Source organism: Pocillopora verrucosa, chromosome 3 (genome assembly GCF_036669915.1).
Source record: "Pocillopora verrucosa isolate sample1 chromosome 3, ASM3666991v2, whole genome shotgun sequence".
Classification (NCBI taxonomy): Eukaryota; Metazoa; Cnidaria; class Anthozoa; order Scleractinia; family Pocilloporidae; genus Pocillopora; species Pocillopora verrucosa.
Genome location: NC_089314.1, coordinates 7783348 through 7799145, shown reverse-complemented (window position 1 = coordinate 7799145; position 15798 = coordinate 7783348). Strand labels below are relative to the sequence as shown.

Genomic DNA, 15798 nt, shown 5'->3' with positions numbered 1-15798 from the left:
TGATTTTTTTACAACCATTCAGCAAACAAGTGATTGTTAGTGGTGCATATTTACCTAGTCGTGAAGAGGCGTGGTAAATTTTTGTTTTAGTATTGACTGAAACAGTGAGATAATATAGCACAAAAAGAAGGGTTTTGACTTATTTATTCCTGTAAACATTACATTTTTTGGAGGCGCAAATCCAGTGCGCGTTCCTCGGAGATAAATAGCAGGGGATATTCAGAGTTTGAGTAGCCAATCAGAGTCCGCCTTCAACACTATTTACTGCTTTAGTTTATACTTAAATAAAATAGATTCATCGTGACCTGAAAAGACCTATCACACTTCCCATCACCATCTTTTAATCTACGAAATACCTTTTATAAGGATTTTTTGTCTACGGGATCTAATCAAATCAAATGCAGTCCCAACAACTAACGTCACAACCACGAAGCTTGCTGATGCTTAAATAATGATGGCTTTCACGTCGAAAGGCTGAAACTCTTTCAGCTTGCATTAATTGCTCCTTTCAAAATCATATTTTGTCCCCTCGGAGTCATCGTTTTGATCTTGTTCTTCATCATTCTATTGTCCGAGATAATCGAGAAATCTTTTCACCTTCCTCCTCACGCATCCCGCCACCTAATCTTTATATTGATCATCGTCTTTCCTTGCGGGGTTGATGTTTTTCATTCTCATCAGTTTGATCCCAACGATGTGGGGCTCCAAGACTTGAACAATCTGCATGTTACTCATCGGTGACACTTCTGGCCTTGAGCTTTGCAGGAAAGCTCTGTTCATTGTGGCAATGGAATGACTTGTGATTTCGCTTCTTAGCAACATTTTACGAGACCGCATCTTACTGAACCGCTAGAGCAAAATTTCTCACATTCTCCTCCATAACACGCAACACATCAATATGATGAAACTTAGCGTTTCATTTATTCCGCCATTTCAAGACAAAAGGGTAATATGATATTATACATGAATTCTTGGAACGATAACGAATTAGTTTAAAAACCTGCAGGTGGTTGTTTTAATATTTCCCAGCGAAAACAGGGAGACAATACGACCATATTTTCATTTAAATTGGTGAAGGGTATGTGTCATCACACATTTCAGAACCGAAGTTTTAGTTAACTTGGACATGTTCAGCAAAATCTGCATTTTGATTTGGTTTGGAAAAGTTTATGTGTGTGGAACAAGAGCCGAATTGTCCGGTCTGCCTAACACGAAAAATGGCAGCACATTTCACTGTCCATCTTTTGAAACCGTCAGGCTGCACTGGCAAGATTTTCACCCATTTACTCATTACAACTCTTCCAGCAAGAGCCTTGAAGGAGACCTCTCTCGTTATATGAATACTGCACTAAATGCTTGCTGTCCAAGACTGCGAATTTATGACGAGAAAATAAACATTACTAGCTCTTGTGAGATGGAAATACTCATTCGACGAAATCACGACAAAAATCCTGTCATCCATTTTCCAATTTTCTCTAACAAAGGAGAAACAGAGCAGCTTCAGAGGAGGTTTGTGGCACTGTTTCATTCACCGGGACCTGCGGTTTTAAAATTTGGCCACGGATCGGATCCATTTTCAAATAGATTTCTGTACCTTCTGAAGAACGTGTGGGCGCTGGTGCTAATTTCCTTTTTACACGCCTTACTTGCAGGAATAATCATATGGGCTTTGGTACGTACGTTGAAGCAAACTCGAAATTTGTTATTTATGGTCTCCTCCCGTCGTTTTTTCTCTCTTTTTATTCGTTTTAATTCCAAGTTTTGTTTGGTTTACTTTTCTTTTTTATTTTGTCGATCTAACATAGCTAATGGAAAACTTATGGAATGGTATAATAGTTACCAGAAAATGAGGAAAGTGATGACCATTGTCATCACTTTTTCCCTTTTCCCGTTAACGTTACTCTAAACTTTTCCCGTTTACATTTCTACTTATTGCAAGTAATTTTGCAATAAGTAGAAACTCCATGAATAAAATTGGAACTGACTCACACTTCTCTCATCCCGCGAAAGCAAACAGTAGTTTGAAAAAAAAAGGGTTGAGTTTACTATGAATTACAAAATTAACATATGAGGTACGCATGTTGCAATCGTTGAAAAATGAGCTTCACTACATCCATCGAATTCAAATTTTTGTTTATTAATTTTTTAACCAGCCTTTTGCCCAGGCTGTTGCTAAAACTTTCCTACTTGAGTTGAAAAAATATGTTTCATTAAAATTACCAATTCAAAAACAAACCAGGGCGATTTCTTTCCTAGAGTCACCGAATTGATGAGGATAAAAATAATGCTTTCAGAACCATTAACCATTATCTATGTCATGGCATGACAGAAAAAAAATAATTTTTGTAATAAAAAATCTTGATATTGAGTCCTGTGGGGGAAATAATTCTTGATATTGAGTCCTGTGGGGGAAATAATTCAAGCTTCAATGCAAATTTGAATAACAACAGATGTGTGCCTGTCATTTGCATCATAATCATTATGAATCAATTTTTCATAAGTAATTTTTCGAGTTCAAAAAGTAATGAATATTTCCCGAAAAGTTAGACAACATTTAGCGATCTTTGTAAAGCAGTAACTTCCTGGTTAATTTCACTGATCATTTTGCATTTCCGAATGATGGTGAAGACTTATCATAATAAAACAAAACGGGATGGTACACACTTTATTTCGTAATCATGATTACCATCGTTCATTTAGCTATGCGTTGTGTCACCCAACCAAATATAGTTTTAGATTTTTAAAAATACTCTTTTAGAAAGATATCAGAATTTTTTGTACCATTGCTCATGCAAATAAAACGTCTCAAAACAAAATCAATAACACTACGCCGTTTATTAAACGTGAATTGTGCTGACTGAAAAAAATATTCGGTTCGTGATATGAGGACTATGCCATGTTTTGCGATGGGTATTAACCGCCAAAATTATACAACTGTTGCCAACAGGGCAATTTGGCAATTTAGGATCTTGAACAATTTATTTTCTGAAGTAGAAATATCTTTTGTTGTAGAGGAATAGCAGAAGTATGTTTCGCATATTTACATGTACATGCGGTTTTATGTCATTACGCCTTCAATACTGTAATCGAAACAAACAGTAGCCTCACTTCAAGTTATTTTATTGTCCTCTAGTCTTTCAGACCAGTCAAGTCACACTTCCTTTATTGCAAATGAGCTTCTTTTAAATATAAAGGTTTAGCTGCATCCAGGCCTTGCAACTAAGCCGCAATTTTATATTGTGTGACGGTCACTTTCTTATTTCGAGGGATGCTACACTTTTGCATTGGCTTTTTTTCCCTCGTGCACTTGTTTTACTCATGCCCTGCAACTTATCACCTCCTCTCTCCCCATATAGGAGCACAGGACCAATTCAGCCCAGTTCCCGTCGAGTTCTTTTCGTGGAATCGGACAAGGGGTTTGGTGGGCCTTTGTTACCATGACAACCGTTGGGTAAGCTTTTTTTAAATTTTTGACCAAAGTCATAGTCAATGGTGTACATGAGCTATTTAAAAGCAGTATAAATGACCATTAGTCTAGTATTCTACAGAAAGCCTGATTTTAATCTTTCAGAGGGAGATATAGGTTTATTGTTTAAGAAAGTTTATAGTACGAGTGCAGACCTAAACATTACACTTACTTCTCATGAATAAACAAAAAATAGTAGGCATTCAAGTTTAATTCAGTCCATTCTTTTCAACGATCAAAGATACGGTGACAAAGCACCTCAGTCCTCCCTTGCCCGTACGTTTGCGATCCTGTGGATGTTAGAAGGAACAGTGTTGACAACTGTGTTTTCAGCTAGGCTGACCGCTGACCTAACTGCAGGCGAAATAGGCTATGACCTAAATCTTCTTGGAAAAAGGGTAGGTAAAAAATTCTATCTATAGCTGATAAAATGAGTGAAAATAGAGACTTGAAGTATCATTCCTTCATGTCTGGTACTTCTACGAGCCCCTCAGTAACCCTAGTGGAAGAGGGTATGTATGAATGTAATAATAGCTTAATTCGAGTGGCAAGAATACCGAATAAAGCAATAATTGAGAAAACGTAGTGCTGATTAAATAGTTCTGCACGAATGGAGCCAACCATGGTTGCGTTGCCCAGTGAGTGAAAAACGTGTCGTACATGAGGCAGTCCAGTTTTCAGGAACACTTCGTTAACATTAAGAATTGTTTCAAATCAAATCTGTTGCGACTGGAAGGTTCATCACGGGGGTTCTTGCTACTACTATTTGAGCCTCTTGCTAATACTCGATGTTCTGAGTTCTTTAACGCGTTTAGTGGGTGGACGTTTCAGCGTTTAATGACAACACGATCAGGTCAAATTTAAATTTGAATACAACGCCTTGTTAATAAAATGCATTCTAAGGCATTCTAAGGCACAATGAAGGGTCTATGCTGCGATTTACTGTTCCGTTACAAAATAAGAACGATGTTCTGTATTTTTTTTCCACCATGCTTTTTCTATAAAAGGCTTAAACGCACATAATGTTAACACTAGGAACACTCAAATAACCTCGCCACCTGGAAGACTCGCCACAAAGTGTAATCGATCTCGCCATGAAGGCTTGTTACCTCGCCACCAAACACTCATGCGGTACCGATTGCTGTAACTGTATTAAGTATTGCTATCAAACGTTTAATTTAATAAATAAAAGTTCCCTTGAGCTCTAATTTGTTGCTCGTTGTTGTTATGGTAAAAAGTTTACAGAATCTCAGTATGAGCTTTCAAAACTCTCGTTCTTTCGACAAAAAAAATGCATGCGATCGATAACAACTTTTGTCAATCTTGTTGTTTGTTCGTTCGATTAAAAAGTTATGATCACTTTTCCTTTGATTCTAAATATTTACAGGCTAGACCTCGTCGTTCGATGGTTCGTTTGATATCTTTGATCTGATCAAATCGGTGGCTTTTCGATCGTTACGCGCACTTGACTCGCCTTCCGCCATCTTGAAAAAACTATCGAGCCTTCAGCACGGCTTTGCAGTATTGCCCATAGCATTCTTATGAGTATGCTCGAGAGACTCGAGATCAAACTTAAGAATCATCTAAAGTTTTGTACTTATACCAAATTAACTATAGCGACCTTGATGGCGAGTTTACCGGTGGTGACTTGATGGCGGCGAGATTGCCCCGGTGGCGAGACTTCCTGATGGCGAGATGACTTTAAATCGTTGTGAAGAAGCTGAGTCCGTATTGTTTGTATACTGCAGGTTGGTGTTCCTCTAGGCATGGAAACATTTCTCATAAAAGAGTTCAACTTCGGTGCAGATTTTGAAGGTAACCTCGGGTGACTTTGTTTCCAGACTACAGCTTAGACCTTCGTTCATAAAGAAAATCCAGAGAAAGCCCAAAGTGACTGGCCTCAAAATAGACGGCTGCGTAGCTTCGATAAACCACAGATTATGAAAGTGCTCATGAACTTGGATGGAGAAAACAGGCGGCTCTTGTTACGAGTTGATAAGTTTGCTAAAATAAAGTTATAAATAAAGGTGCATTTCGATTGAGTGTTGTGAAACCAAAACCACAATGACCACAAAGGGTATTCAGAAAAAAAGGTAAAATGTCACATTGAGCCAATAAGATATTAAAATAAAAGCAAGAAACTGCTTGAAGAGCGGGAAACATGATCAAGCAACTCGCGACTGGTTTCAGGAAACCAGGTTTTTAATAAGTATACTGTATTTGAATTTTACTGAAGAGTATCCATCGTGAAAAAACAAAAACATGCTACTTCTCTTCTAGAACTAGAGGATTTCCACGATCTGATTGAAAGTCATAAATACTCATCGCTGGAATACTTGCTATTCTTTGACTATGATATGGCGTCCGACCTGATCAAGAAAAGGCGAATCAACGACCTCAAGATAGAAAAAAAACATCGCACACGAGTTTTCAGTCGGTATGAGTCTGACAGGAGATTTTGGAACCAAAGAGGATGAGAGCTTCCTTGCGTGTTGGAGAAGGGAAATCGTTGACGACTATGAGATTGAGAAGGTACCACCAAAGATTTTCTGTTCTGCGCCAAAAGGTTTTTGGCGATAACATTTAAGGCTTCTGTTGATGTTTCTCTTACTTATTTGTTTTAACAGTCTATGCAGTCTTAACCGACAGGAGACAGGGCCATTACTCTCAGTGGACACTTAGTTCCGATATACTCACACGCAGCGGTTTTTACAAACCATGGAGAGCGGCAAGATGCCTGTAAACACGGCGCCTGGTGATATCAGTCCAAATATGGACTCACCCAAACATTGAACCAATGAACAAAGGATAGACTGACCAAGCTTAGGTTCTCTGTTATTGATTGTTCGCATTTTTTTTCAGCTTTTCGTCTTTGTTTGTTTGTTTATTTGTCTACTTGTTTTGTTTTAAGTTTTTTTGTCCAAGCGATACACGAGTTTTATACCAGCTTATTTCAGCATCTAAATCCCCAGTTTGAGCACCTGCTTATATGAAGTAATAGTGGTTCACATTCACGTGTATAATATCAGCTTCTTTCCCTATACAATGAACCTAGAGCTGTGTTTGTTTTGAAATTTATGTTTCATTTCAGGCAACTCGAAGGCATGCAAGAAAAGCCAAGAAAAAGGAACAAGCTTCGACGAAACAACCTCTGGATTCCAGCACTTGGGTCATCATCATCAGCGTGCTTTTTGTGGTTTTGGGAATGACAGCAGCCATTGTTAGGCAATATCGCTGGCTCAAAGCTCAGAACATGGTTGCAGGCCGAGTTGATTCCTCTTAACGTGTCTCGATATTTTTAAAATTGATGAAATATAGAATGCAACCCCACGACTACGTATAGAAGAAGCTTTACTTGAAGAAAGAGAACAAAATTATGTAGCAGCCTCCCTCAGCACCGCGGAAAACATCGTAATCTTTGATTCGTTTGACAGACTTCCTCTAGTCATACCTTACCCACGCACGCTAAGGATCTTGGGCGCAATGAAATCTTATCAGCTCTTGTTCCACAGCATGCCCAATCAAACTCAGGCACCATTCAATGATTAATAGCGGTACAAACCGGTATGATTACGCATGTTCATCATGGGGATAAATTTATATTACTTATCAGCACGGGATCAACGTCGCCTTCCGTAAACACGGAGGTTCGTTGTAAAAACTTCTTTTTCTGTTTATCCTAAAACGCAAAACTGACGTCTCCGAATTCACCCTGATTGAAGAGCGTTCTCAAAAAGCTCAGTTTTCAGCGGAAAGTAGCAGTGTTCTTGAGAAGTTGTTTTTTTCAATTTCAATCAAACCACTGTAAGACATTCGTGAACAATCAGCAACTTCGAATTCTCAACGGCTCGGAATTCATCCATCGTCGCATTGGCGGTCCACTTATGGATAAAACGACAATTAAGTGTTGACAAATGATTGAAAAAAAAAAAAAAGATAACGAGAAAATCGTTAAGACAATTCTCACTTCAAAACCAACATAAATACCTTGCCACTGGGATTTTCTTACAAATTCGCGAAGAAAAAGTTTTCGTTTGGTAATCTTTTTCAGCATGTTTATTTTTTTTCCAAGAAGACAGTCACAACTTAAACAGATGTACTAGACCGTCGAGAATGCCAACGGCATTGGTGGGTTTTTTTCCTTGGGATAAATTTCTGAATAAAATCTTTCATGAAATGCTGACGTCTCTTTTCAATCGTGAATCTTTGATTATACGTTGATAACGAAATCCTCTTTCTCGTACTCGTCATCCTTCACAGTCATTTCTGACATACTACTATGGTTTCAAGTAATTTGTCATCCTTGTTTATTGCGTCGACAATTAGCCCTACGCATTCAAATGTGTTCATTCTCTTTCTTCTTTTTTTGGGTGGTTTCTGCTTTGAAAGAAACATGATATTTAAAGATTTCCATTAACAGATGGAAATTTCCCTCTTTTTGCTTCATGCAAGACCAACTTGAACTTGAACGGAAAATTTGCTAAAAAGTTATCTACAAGTGCAAAGAATCTGAATAAAAGGAGCAAGGGTGGTTGATGCTTGAAAATGGAGAAGATAAGAACAGTTTTTTCATGACAAAATGCTAACATAAAGGCTAATTTATTGAAATGATAGGAAGAGGGTGTCAATGGAGTAATGGCTTTTACGGCTGACGGTTAAAATTTTTGCCGTTTTAGGAATAACGGTTAATTTATTTCCATTGCCATTAAAAGACTACGTTTTTACGGTTAAATTCTTTTATCGAATAACGATTAAAATTTGTCAATTTTTACCGCTAACAGCTAAATTTGTTTGCTGTTTTAGTGGTTACAGTTGACCACGTTAAGACCCTCTAAGAACCGCGAACTTTGGCGAGAACCACATAGAACTGCAATTACGAATCCGCGATACATGCTCAGCAGTTAAACGCTCTAATGAAAACATGGCGGAAAATTTAGCATTTTGTAAAATGCTAAACAGAAAAACAACTGCGTAGCTTTTCCTAAGTTTCGGATATGTTCATTAGAAGACAGACCAGCTATGTGAATTTTACTGAAGACAACTGTCCGATTTCATGGGATTGCATGGAACTGATCTTTCCCGAGGGCAACACCTAAAATAACTGTTACTTGTGTTCACATTTATTTTTTGTCTTCGAACAACTCGCTCAATAACATAAGCTAGCTCAACAAAATTCTTTTACTTGTCATGCCCGTGAGTGCATCAAGTTGTGCTGTAGAGAATAATAACATGATTATTTTGGCTCTCCCGCTGGAAATCGTGTCGTATATTTTCAGATTTCTGCCAGCTTCGGATTTAAAATGTGCAGCTCTTGTTTGTGGTCAGTGGTCTAAAGCTTCGCAGGATCCCATCTTGTGGAGAAACGTTTCTGTCAGTCTTGGAACACGACGAGAAAGGTTTTCCCATCTGTTAGTGGACAGCCTTCAGAGACACTGTATCCAGCATCTGAGATTCAAGCATATGACAACTGCTGCTCAAATTCTTCAAGTTTGTAAGCAAGTTGGATCAAATCTCAGAGAGGTGTCTCTGCAAGGCTGCAGATGCGTCAATGATAACTTACTCGAGATACTAAGTAAATACTGTCCTAACCTTGTACGTGTAGACTTGAGCCGATGTAGGCAGCTTGACGTGGCAAAGAATGTGATTTGGTTGGACAAATGTGCAAATGTTTGGAGACATTTGACTGTCTTGGATTTGAACGCTTGTAAAGACGTATCCGACGTGTTTGTTTCAAAAGTAGCTGATTTGTTGCCCAATGTCGTGGATTTTAGTATTTCTGGCTGCAAGGGCATTGGAATTTCAACATGGCATAAGATGGCAAAGAAGTTGTCATCTCTGAAACACCTTGACATCAGTCGATCTGATATTACGGATGAAGTGATGCTCAAATTTTCTCAGATACCTGAACTAAAACTTATAGCGATAAATCTAACAGCTTGCAAACATTTGACTGATAATGGCATAGTATCACTGGTGAAATACCAGACGTCACTTGAGGTCCTAAAACTTGCTTGTGTGGATATTACAAATACCACATTAATCTGCATTGGCAAATACTTGCACTGTCTAAAGGTGCTGGACTTAAATAGTTGCAGACAACTCACAGATGGGGCATTATTGACTGTCAACGCACTTTTAATCAACTTACACTCACTAAACTTCTATTCATGCTACCAGCTGTCTAACAGTGGCCTAGGAAAGTTCTTATGCTGGACACAGGTACACTGAACTTACTCATATACATTTAATCACTCATCAGGGCCTTAATTGTCATGAAGGGATTATTGTTCACCTATTACAATATTGGTGCACTCTGATTAGTCATAGGGTCAAATGTATTCGATTTTCTGTTGGCTTATGCACCCAACAATTTTTTTGCTTATGTTTTTGTTTTGTTTTGTTTTTTTTTAACTAGAAAGCCTTTACTTGCTTTTTCTTGATTTAACCAGCTTGCCTTGCATTTTCACTACATCTCACACAGTTACCAATAATCTGTGTGACACTTAAGCATCAGTGGTATGTTGTACATTCATGTCTAAGAAGAAATTCATCCCATAGTAGTAACCACCTCCCCTTACACTGTGCAAACAATAGCCTACATATAACTTATACCTCACCCAAACATGCACTTAAGAGGTGCTTGATTAAGAAATGGTGCTTGATATCAAAATTTCAGAGTTTTTCTCTACAATTGCACCTTAATTTGTGTCCTGTGAGTAAGGTAGAATACTGAAAATGCTTTATCGTGTTTTTTTATCCTTCTTTTTATTTAATGCAGGGTACAAATCACAATGTCCCTTTAAAAGTCCTTGTACTAAATGGTTGCAGCACTCTGTCTGATGAGTTAGTGTTGCGATTTTCTACAGTCCTGATCAATCTTCAAGAACTTGATCTGAGCTCATGTCTTCATGTAACTGACATTGGATTGTCTGCCATCACTAGCTCACTTATTAAACTGCAATCACTTCGGCTCAGTTGGTGTATAAACATCACTGATAATGGTTTGATTGGCTTTGTTCCCTCTGAGCAAAACCTTGCTGATGTCTGCCATAACAAGGATAAATGTTCCCATGCAGAAAAATTTAAAAAGGAAGGAGGGACCGCACAAAGTAAGGTATGCATATAGTTAATAAAGGGGGGCAAGTTCTGTGTTGGTGGAAGGGTAATTTACATGTACAGTTATCAACTGAGTTGAAAATGTAAATTGGACAAAGTAAAGAGTTTAAAGGCTGATGTTACGAGGGTTAGCCCTTTGTTAGAGCAATTGATAAAGGGCTAACACTCAAAATGTCAGCCTTTAAACTCTTTATGGTGGCCAATTTACCTTTCCAACTCGGTTGATAACACTAAATTCCCTTGTTATCAATGCATACAGTCAGCAAGGGTGGTAAAGAGTTAATATGTGATGCATGGATTTTATAGAAATGCAAGCATGATGTGTAAAATTTGAGGTGAGGTGTGATTTGCCTCCTGAAGTATATGTGACCCATGACTATTTTTCTTTCATTTTGTGAAAATACCAATTTTTTTCCTGAAATCTCACACTCAAAAAGAGAGATTTGAAGTTTCCGAATTTAAATCTGTGATGCATGAAATGCTGATCAAAGTACACACAGTGTTTGAAGTTTTCTAAAAATTTACATGAAACAGGATCAGAACTTCCCCTTTATCTCTCATACTTACTCATGGCAAGGAAAATATTTTAATACTCCATGTATGATTCATATTAACTTTCAGAATTTTTGTGTTTCCTCTCCAGGTACCAAAAGGAATAAAGAACCTAGAACAACTGAAACTTTTGGACATTAGTCACTGTACATGCATCACAGATGGAGGCTTAAGAAGCATTTGTCAGCTAAGGAACTTAACCACGCTGAATATAAACATGTGTACACAGGTACAGTTTATGGTCACAGGACTCTAATCACTCACTTCTTTAATGATATGATGGCAAAAGAGAAAAACTCCCAGGCAGAAAAATGCAGGGAAAAGAGTCAGTTCCCCTATCTTCTTTCTAACCCCTTCCCCCCCCCCCAAAAAAAAAATAATAAAGCGAAAAAAGGAAGAGTTTGAGAGACTTAAAGTTTCGCCACTCATCTACCTCCAACCTCATTTTGGGCTATACATGTACCTATATTCAATTTTGTTAACTTTTTTCTTGCAAAAATAGTCACATCCTCCACACTGTAGAATATGCTTTATAAGGTAGCAATGAAGACTTCAAAACTTACATTATACACTTGATAACAAAGAAACAAATCATTGTCAGTTGGAGGAATTGTTAAATTGTGAAGCATTCAGATCGTTCAGGGTTAATTTTGTTCTAGCCCTCCCAGCATTGGCTATTCTTGACTTTCACTTTGCTTTTGGTCACAGATTACAGACAGTGGATTAGCTGATGTTGCTGAAAATCTCCACACTCTAGAACAGCTGACATTCAGTGGATGTACATCAGTAACTGACATGGGTGTTTCCTTGGTCGCAATTCACCTGCAGAGGCTGGTAGCACTAGATGCATCTAAATGTGACAACATCACTGATAAGAGTGTCATGGACTTAGCAATACATGGCCGTAATTTAACCCACCTAGATCTGAGCATGTGCAGTCAGATTACAACAAAGGCTGTTGATCAGTTGGAAGAGCATATTCCAGGTCTTGTCTCACTACAGTTGAGATATTCTGGGGCAAGACTTTGCACTAAGGTGTACGCCCTATAGAGATTCCAGAGTATGTATTTTGCTATGATGTTAGGTGTACATAGTAGAGTAAGGGTGACAAACTGTACAACAATGCTTGCCAGTTCTCCAGTAGGTTGAACAATATATTGCTTGCAACTGCTAGTGATTTGTAAATACAGAATGGATTTTCTGGTTTGGATCAATAGAAACTATTTACAAGCTTTATAAACCCCCCTTTTCAAATTGAGGCTAATTGCAAGTCTTTGTAATAAAAATGAGCTGTATTTGCCTGCCAATAAAAAAATGACTTCCATCAAAAAAAATCTGCACTTGATCACCCTTTTTACCAGGAGATTATGAATCTTTTAAATGGCCCATTATTTTAAAGTTGCATGTTAAATCTGTAGCTTTCTGGTGGTACTCATACATAGAATGTAATAAGAAACAGAGTCAATTTTCCAGACCTTTATTTAGCTTTTCTTGAATTAGTATCAGTCATTTAATCTTTTTAGCCCTGAATCCCTTAAAAGGTGTTTGCTGTGTTATGAATACTGTTCAGATATTTGGTTAACACATATACTGTCACACGTGTTTAATCATCTTTAATAATAAAAAATATTCCCAGTCATTAGCAATATCTTTTAGCACTATTCATCTGTGTGGTATATAGTAATATATAAACAATAGAATCTGTTTGACGTGAAAATATGCAGATATTTTTCTGTAGATGTTCTTTGTTCCAAGATGAGCACAGTTTTCTGAGAGCAAAGCTCTTCAAGGAACAGATAATGTCCAAGAACAAATATATAAGCATATTTATTTTTTCATGCAAAATAGAGGTGTTTATCATCCTTTAAATATTTTGCAATACACCTGTTAAATGTTTACAAACAGTTTATTGTTTGCTACGTGGGATGTTTTCTTTTGAGTGTTCTTTGGTATGACTTTATGGACAAATAAATATTCCCTTCTTCTGTAACAACCATAACACACTCTCTCTTCTTGAATTGAATTTTAAATGAAGACTTATCATAGTGGATGTAAGTTTCAAAAATTGAGGAATATCATTTGCCCAGTTTCAGCTGGGGGATATTCAGTCAAGTGATGCGTTTGACCAATCCTGGTCATAAAGTTGAACATCAGTGCTTGTTTAAAGAATATTTAGCTTTGGTAACTATACATAGTCTCGCAACAGAACTTCTCTGATAATTTTTTTTGAAACTAATGACACTAGGTACATATGGTATGTTATATTATAGAACTGTTTTTTACCACCTATTGGTAGTGTAAAAATGACATTGTGTTTGATTCCCTTACATTACCTCCCACCCCCTCCCCCCTCCCCAACTCACCCCTTTCCCCCACCCCTTCCTTCCTCACCCCTTCCCCCCCCTCATTAGGAGACTTCATGAATATTCTACAATTATGTCTTACAGAAATAATGCACATGCAATTGTAGGGTGATTTACAATGATTATCTGCTGGTAAATTTAAAGCTTCCACAGTATGTATTAACTTGTGTAATACACATACTTCATGTTATTTCTTTCCTTTGAGGTATTTCTTTAAGACACTGAGACATTTTCCTCAGATGTCAAATATTTTTTCAGCCAGTGAGGAGGTTTAAAAGCTAAGTCTAGCATCCATTAGTAGATATATGTACATGTACTACCACTTACAATGTACCACAATCACCAACTAAGTTTTTTTTTCAAAATCATCAAAACAGTCATACAATGTAATGAGGATTAAAATGTTTCTTAGATGTACAAGCAAACTTGAAAGATATATTGTTATCAAGGGACATGAGAATACCTTAATGTTGTACATATGCAAAGCAATTTGTACAGTTTTTTGTTGAGTATTTAGTTTCTGTAATACACCAAGAGGAAACAAAAGTATAGAGCGCTTCATTGAATTTTTTTATACATTCTAGAACTTCTAACTATCTGATAATAACCTTGCTGAGTGCATAGTAACCAATAAAGAATACTCCAACTAGTCCAGCTATAAGGTAACACATGATTTTTCTGTTTGATCGTCCTGCAGAAACCATTTGTGATAGTCGTGCTGCACTGCCACTCAACAAACTTGATGAGCTCCCAAAGTCATCTCCCTGTTGATTTTAAAATCGGTTACCTTGATTTACTTTACATCAATACAATACAGTGAGTTGTAGCTCATGAAAATCAACATCACTTCCCAGGTAATGCTACAAACATGAGAGGTGTAAAAAGTGTAGTAGGTTGGGTTTGTGATGTATTGGCACCAATTGTAAAAATATGCTCTGAGAAGGTAGTGTTCCATCAAACTTTTGTGTAAACATTTTTCCATCTTCTCTACCTTTCAGCTTGAACATGTTTTGACAATGGTTTGAGTTCTTTGAGTAAAAGTATTAACTTTAAACAGTGTGGGGTAAAGTGTGGAGGTCAGGTGATCAGAAAATAACAGTTATTAAATAATATCAAGTACAGACAGTTGAGTAACAACTACTGTATATGATCAGATGAAAAATCTGTCAATTGCTTAGACCAATCCAAAAGATGGGTAGGGGTTGTACAATTCTGGAATTTAAACAGTTGTATTTTTGCATAAAAAACACACACACACACACACACACACATAGCAGCATAGTTACCATTCCATCAAGATATTTGTTTTGCTGCTTGCTTTCATTCTCGATATCAATTGCGATCTTAAAAAAATGAAATGGATCAAATAAATTTCCATAAAACAAACTACATATTAAATTAGCTAAGTTTGTATTACAGAGGGTTGTTCCTTATCTTAGACACCTCTTTTACATGGAGTGTGGGTTAGGAGCAGGAGTAATTTTCACACAGTTAGGAATGAAAAGGATTTTAACAGGTAGACTTGATTTAAAATCAGAAATGTGATGATGGGTATTACTGACAGGGAGGGGGAGGGTTCCAAAAAATGGAAACTATCACATTGATCAATGCAAATGAGGACCACAGCCAAAGTGCTTATTAAAATTCAAGCATTATATATAAGAAATATACAGAGGAAGGTATGGAGAATATGCACACTAATCTTAGGGTGTAAAGGTTTGTTACAACGACACAGTGTTACAGCAATGTCTTCCTACCCCTTTTAAACGAGAAACTTTTGCCGCCAAATCGTCCACCATTCGATTGTTCTCTGTTTCCAACATTTCATCTGTAGAGGTTGTCCTCGAACCTGCGCAACATGCCAGGTGACGAAAAACATTAATTTAAAAATTTCAATCGAATGATCTTGAAAAGTACACAATACGCTCGCTTTCGATAAAGAATTATTTACATTTTACACGTCATAAGTTCATGGACCATCTAAAATACTTAACGCCATCATCTCTCTGATCAAATTGGAAATTAATTCCTTTGAAAACAAACACTGACAGAGTTTTACTCGCTACATTTGTCTTTTGAAGCGTTTAATTTAATATATTCCAAAAAAATCCCTACCTCGATTATTTCCCCACGACGCCATCTTGTATTCAGAAAGATTATTTATGTAAGACGAATGGTTTGTCCTCTAAATTTCAATCTCATACCCAGACTACGAAGTTTGAAGAGCATCTGACGTAAGTGTCCATTTCATTTGTCCAATAATTCGATGGTATAGAGAGCTTAATTGCAAATTTTTATTTA

The 15798-nt window shown here is 37.2% G+C and overlaps 3 protein-coding genes across 3 annotated transcripts; 2 read left to right on the top strand and 1 right to left on the bottom strand.

The window, feature by feature from the left end:
- Positions 1 to 1114: 1114 nt before the first annotated feature.
- LOC131774080 (uncharacterized) lies at positions 1115 to 7133 on the top strand. Its single transcript, XM_059090090.2, has 6 exons — positions 1115 to 1672; positions 3357 to 3451; positions 3708 to 3864; positions 5215 to 5281; positions 5747 to 5998; positions 6558 to 7133. The coding sequence occupies exons 1-5, from the start codon at positions 1127 to 1129 to the stop codon at positions 5941 to 5943; spliced, it is 1062 nt and encodes a 353-aa protein (XP_058946073.2). The 5' UTR covers positions 1115 to 1126; the 3' UTR covers positions 5944 to 5998; positions 6558 to 7133.
- Positions 7134 to 8387: 1254 nt separating this feature from the next.
- LOC131774090 (F-box/LRR-repeat protein 2) lies at positions 8388 to 13411 on the top strand. The gene is made up of 4 exons (XM_059090100.2): positions 8388 to 9685; positions 10245 to 10580; positions 11226 to 11363; positions 11843 to 13411. The coding sequence occupies exons 1-4, from the start codon at positions 8654 to 8656 to the stop codon at positions 12182 to 12184; spliced, it is 1848 nt and encodes a 615-aa protein (XP_058946083.2). The 5' UTR covers positions 8388 to 8653; the 3' UTR covers positions 12185 to 13411.
- A 130-nt stretch (positions 13412 to 13541) lies between these two features.
- On the bottom strand, positions 13542 to 15652 carry LOC131799624 (BET1-like protein). The gene is made up of 4 exons (XM_059117326.2): positions 15613 to 15652; positions 15255 to 15346; positions 14784 to 14840; positions 13542 to 14261 (listed from the first exon to the last, which is right to left on the bottom strand). Exons 1-4 carry the CDS (start codon positions 15635 to 15637, stop codon positions 14091 to 14093), a joined length of 345 nt encoding a protein of 114 aa, XP_058973309.2. The 5' UTR covers positions 15638 to 15652; the 3' UTR covers positions 13542 to 14090.
- Between the last annotated feature and the right edge of the window lie 146 nt (positions 15653 to 15798).

What these genes read in the sequence shown, in the direction of transcription:
- LOC131799624 (XM_059117326.2), bottom strand. Translation starts at nt 15,637, where the DNA reads ATGGCGTCGTGGGGAAATAATCGAG. An exon ending in GTCGTGGGGAAATAATCGAG is followed by an intron (nt 15,347 to 15,612) that starts GTAGGGATTTTT and finishes CATGTTGCGCAG; the next exon opens with GTTCGAGGACAACCTCTACA. An exon ending in AAGTTTCTCGTTTAAAAGGG is followed by an intron (nt 14,841 to 15,254) that starts GTAGGAAGACAT and finishes CATTTTTTTAAG; the next exon opens with ATCGCAATTGATATCGAGAA.
- LOC131774090 (XM_059090100.2), top strand. Translation starts at nt 8,654, where the DNA reads ATGCCCGTGAGTGCATCAAGTTGTGCTGTAGAGAATAATAACATGATT. An exon ending in GAGGGACCGCACAAAGTAAG is followed by an intron (nt 10,581 to 11,225) that starts GTATGCATATAG and finishes TTTCCTCTCCAG; the next exon opens with GTACCAAAAGGAATAAAGAA. An exon ending in ATATAAACATGTGTACACAG is followed by an intron (nt 11,364 to 11,842) that starts GTACAGTTTATG and finishes TTTTGGTCACAG; the next exon opens with ATTACAGACAGTGGATTAGC.
- LOC131774080 (XM_059090090.2), top strand. Translation starts at nt 1,127, where the DNA reads ATGTTCAGCAAAATCTGCATTTTGATTTGGTTTGGAAAAGTTTATGTG. An exon ending in TAAATCTTCTTGGAAAAAGG is followed by an intron (nt 3,865 to 5,214) that starts GTAGGTAAAAAA and finishes TGTATACTGCAG; the next exon opens with GTTGGTGTTCCTCTAGGCAT. An exon ending in CTTCGGTGCAGATTTTGAAG is followed by an intron (nt 5,282 to 5,746) that starts GTAACCTCGGGT and finishes CTTCTCTTCTAG; the next exon opens with AACTAGAGGATTTCCACGAT.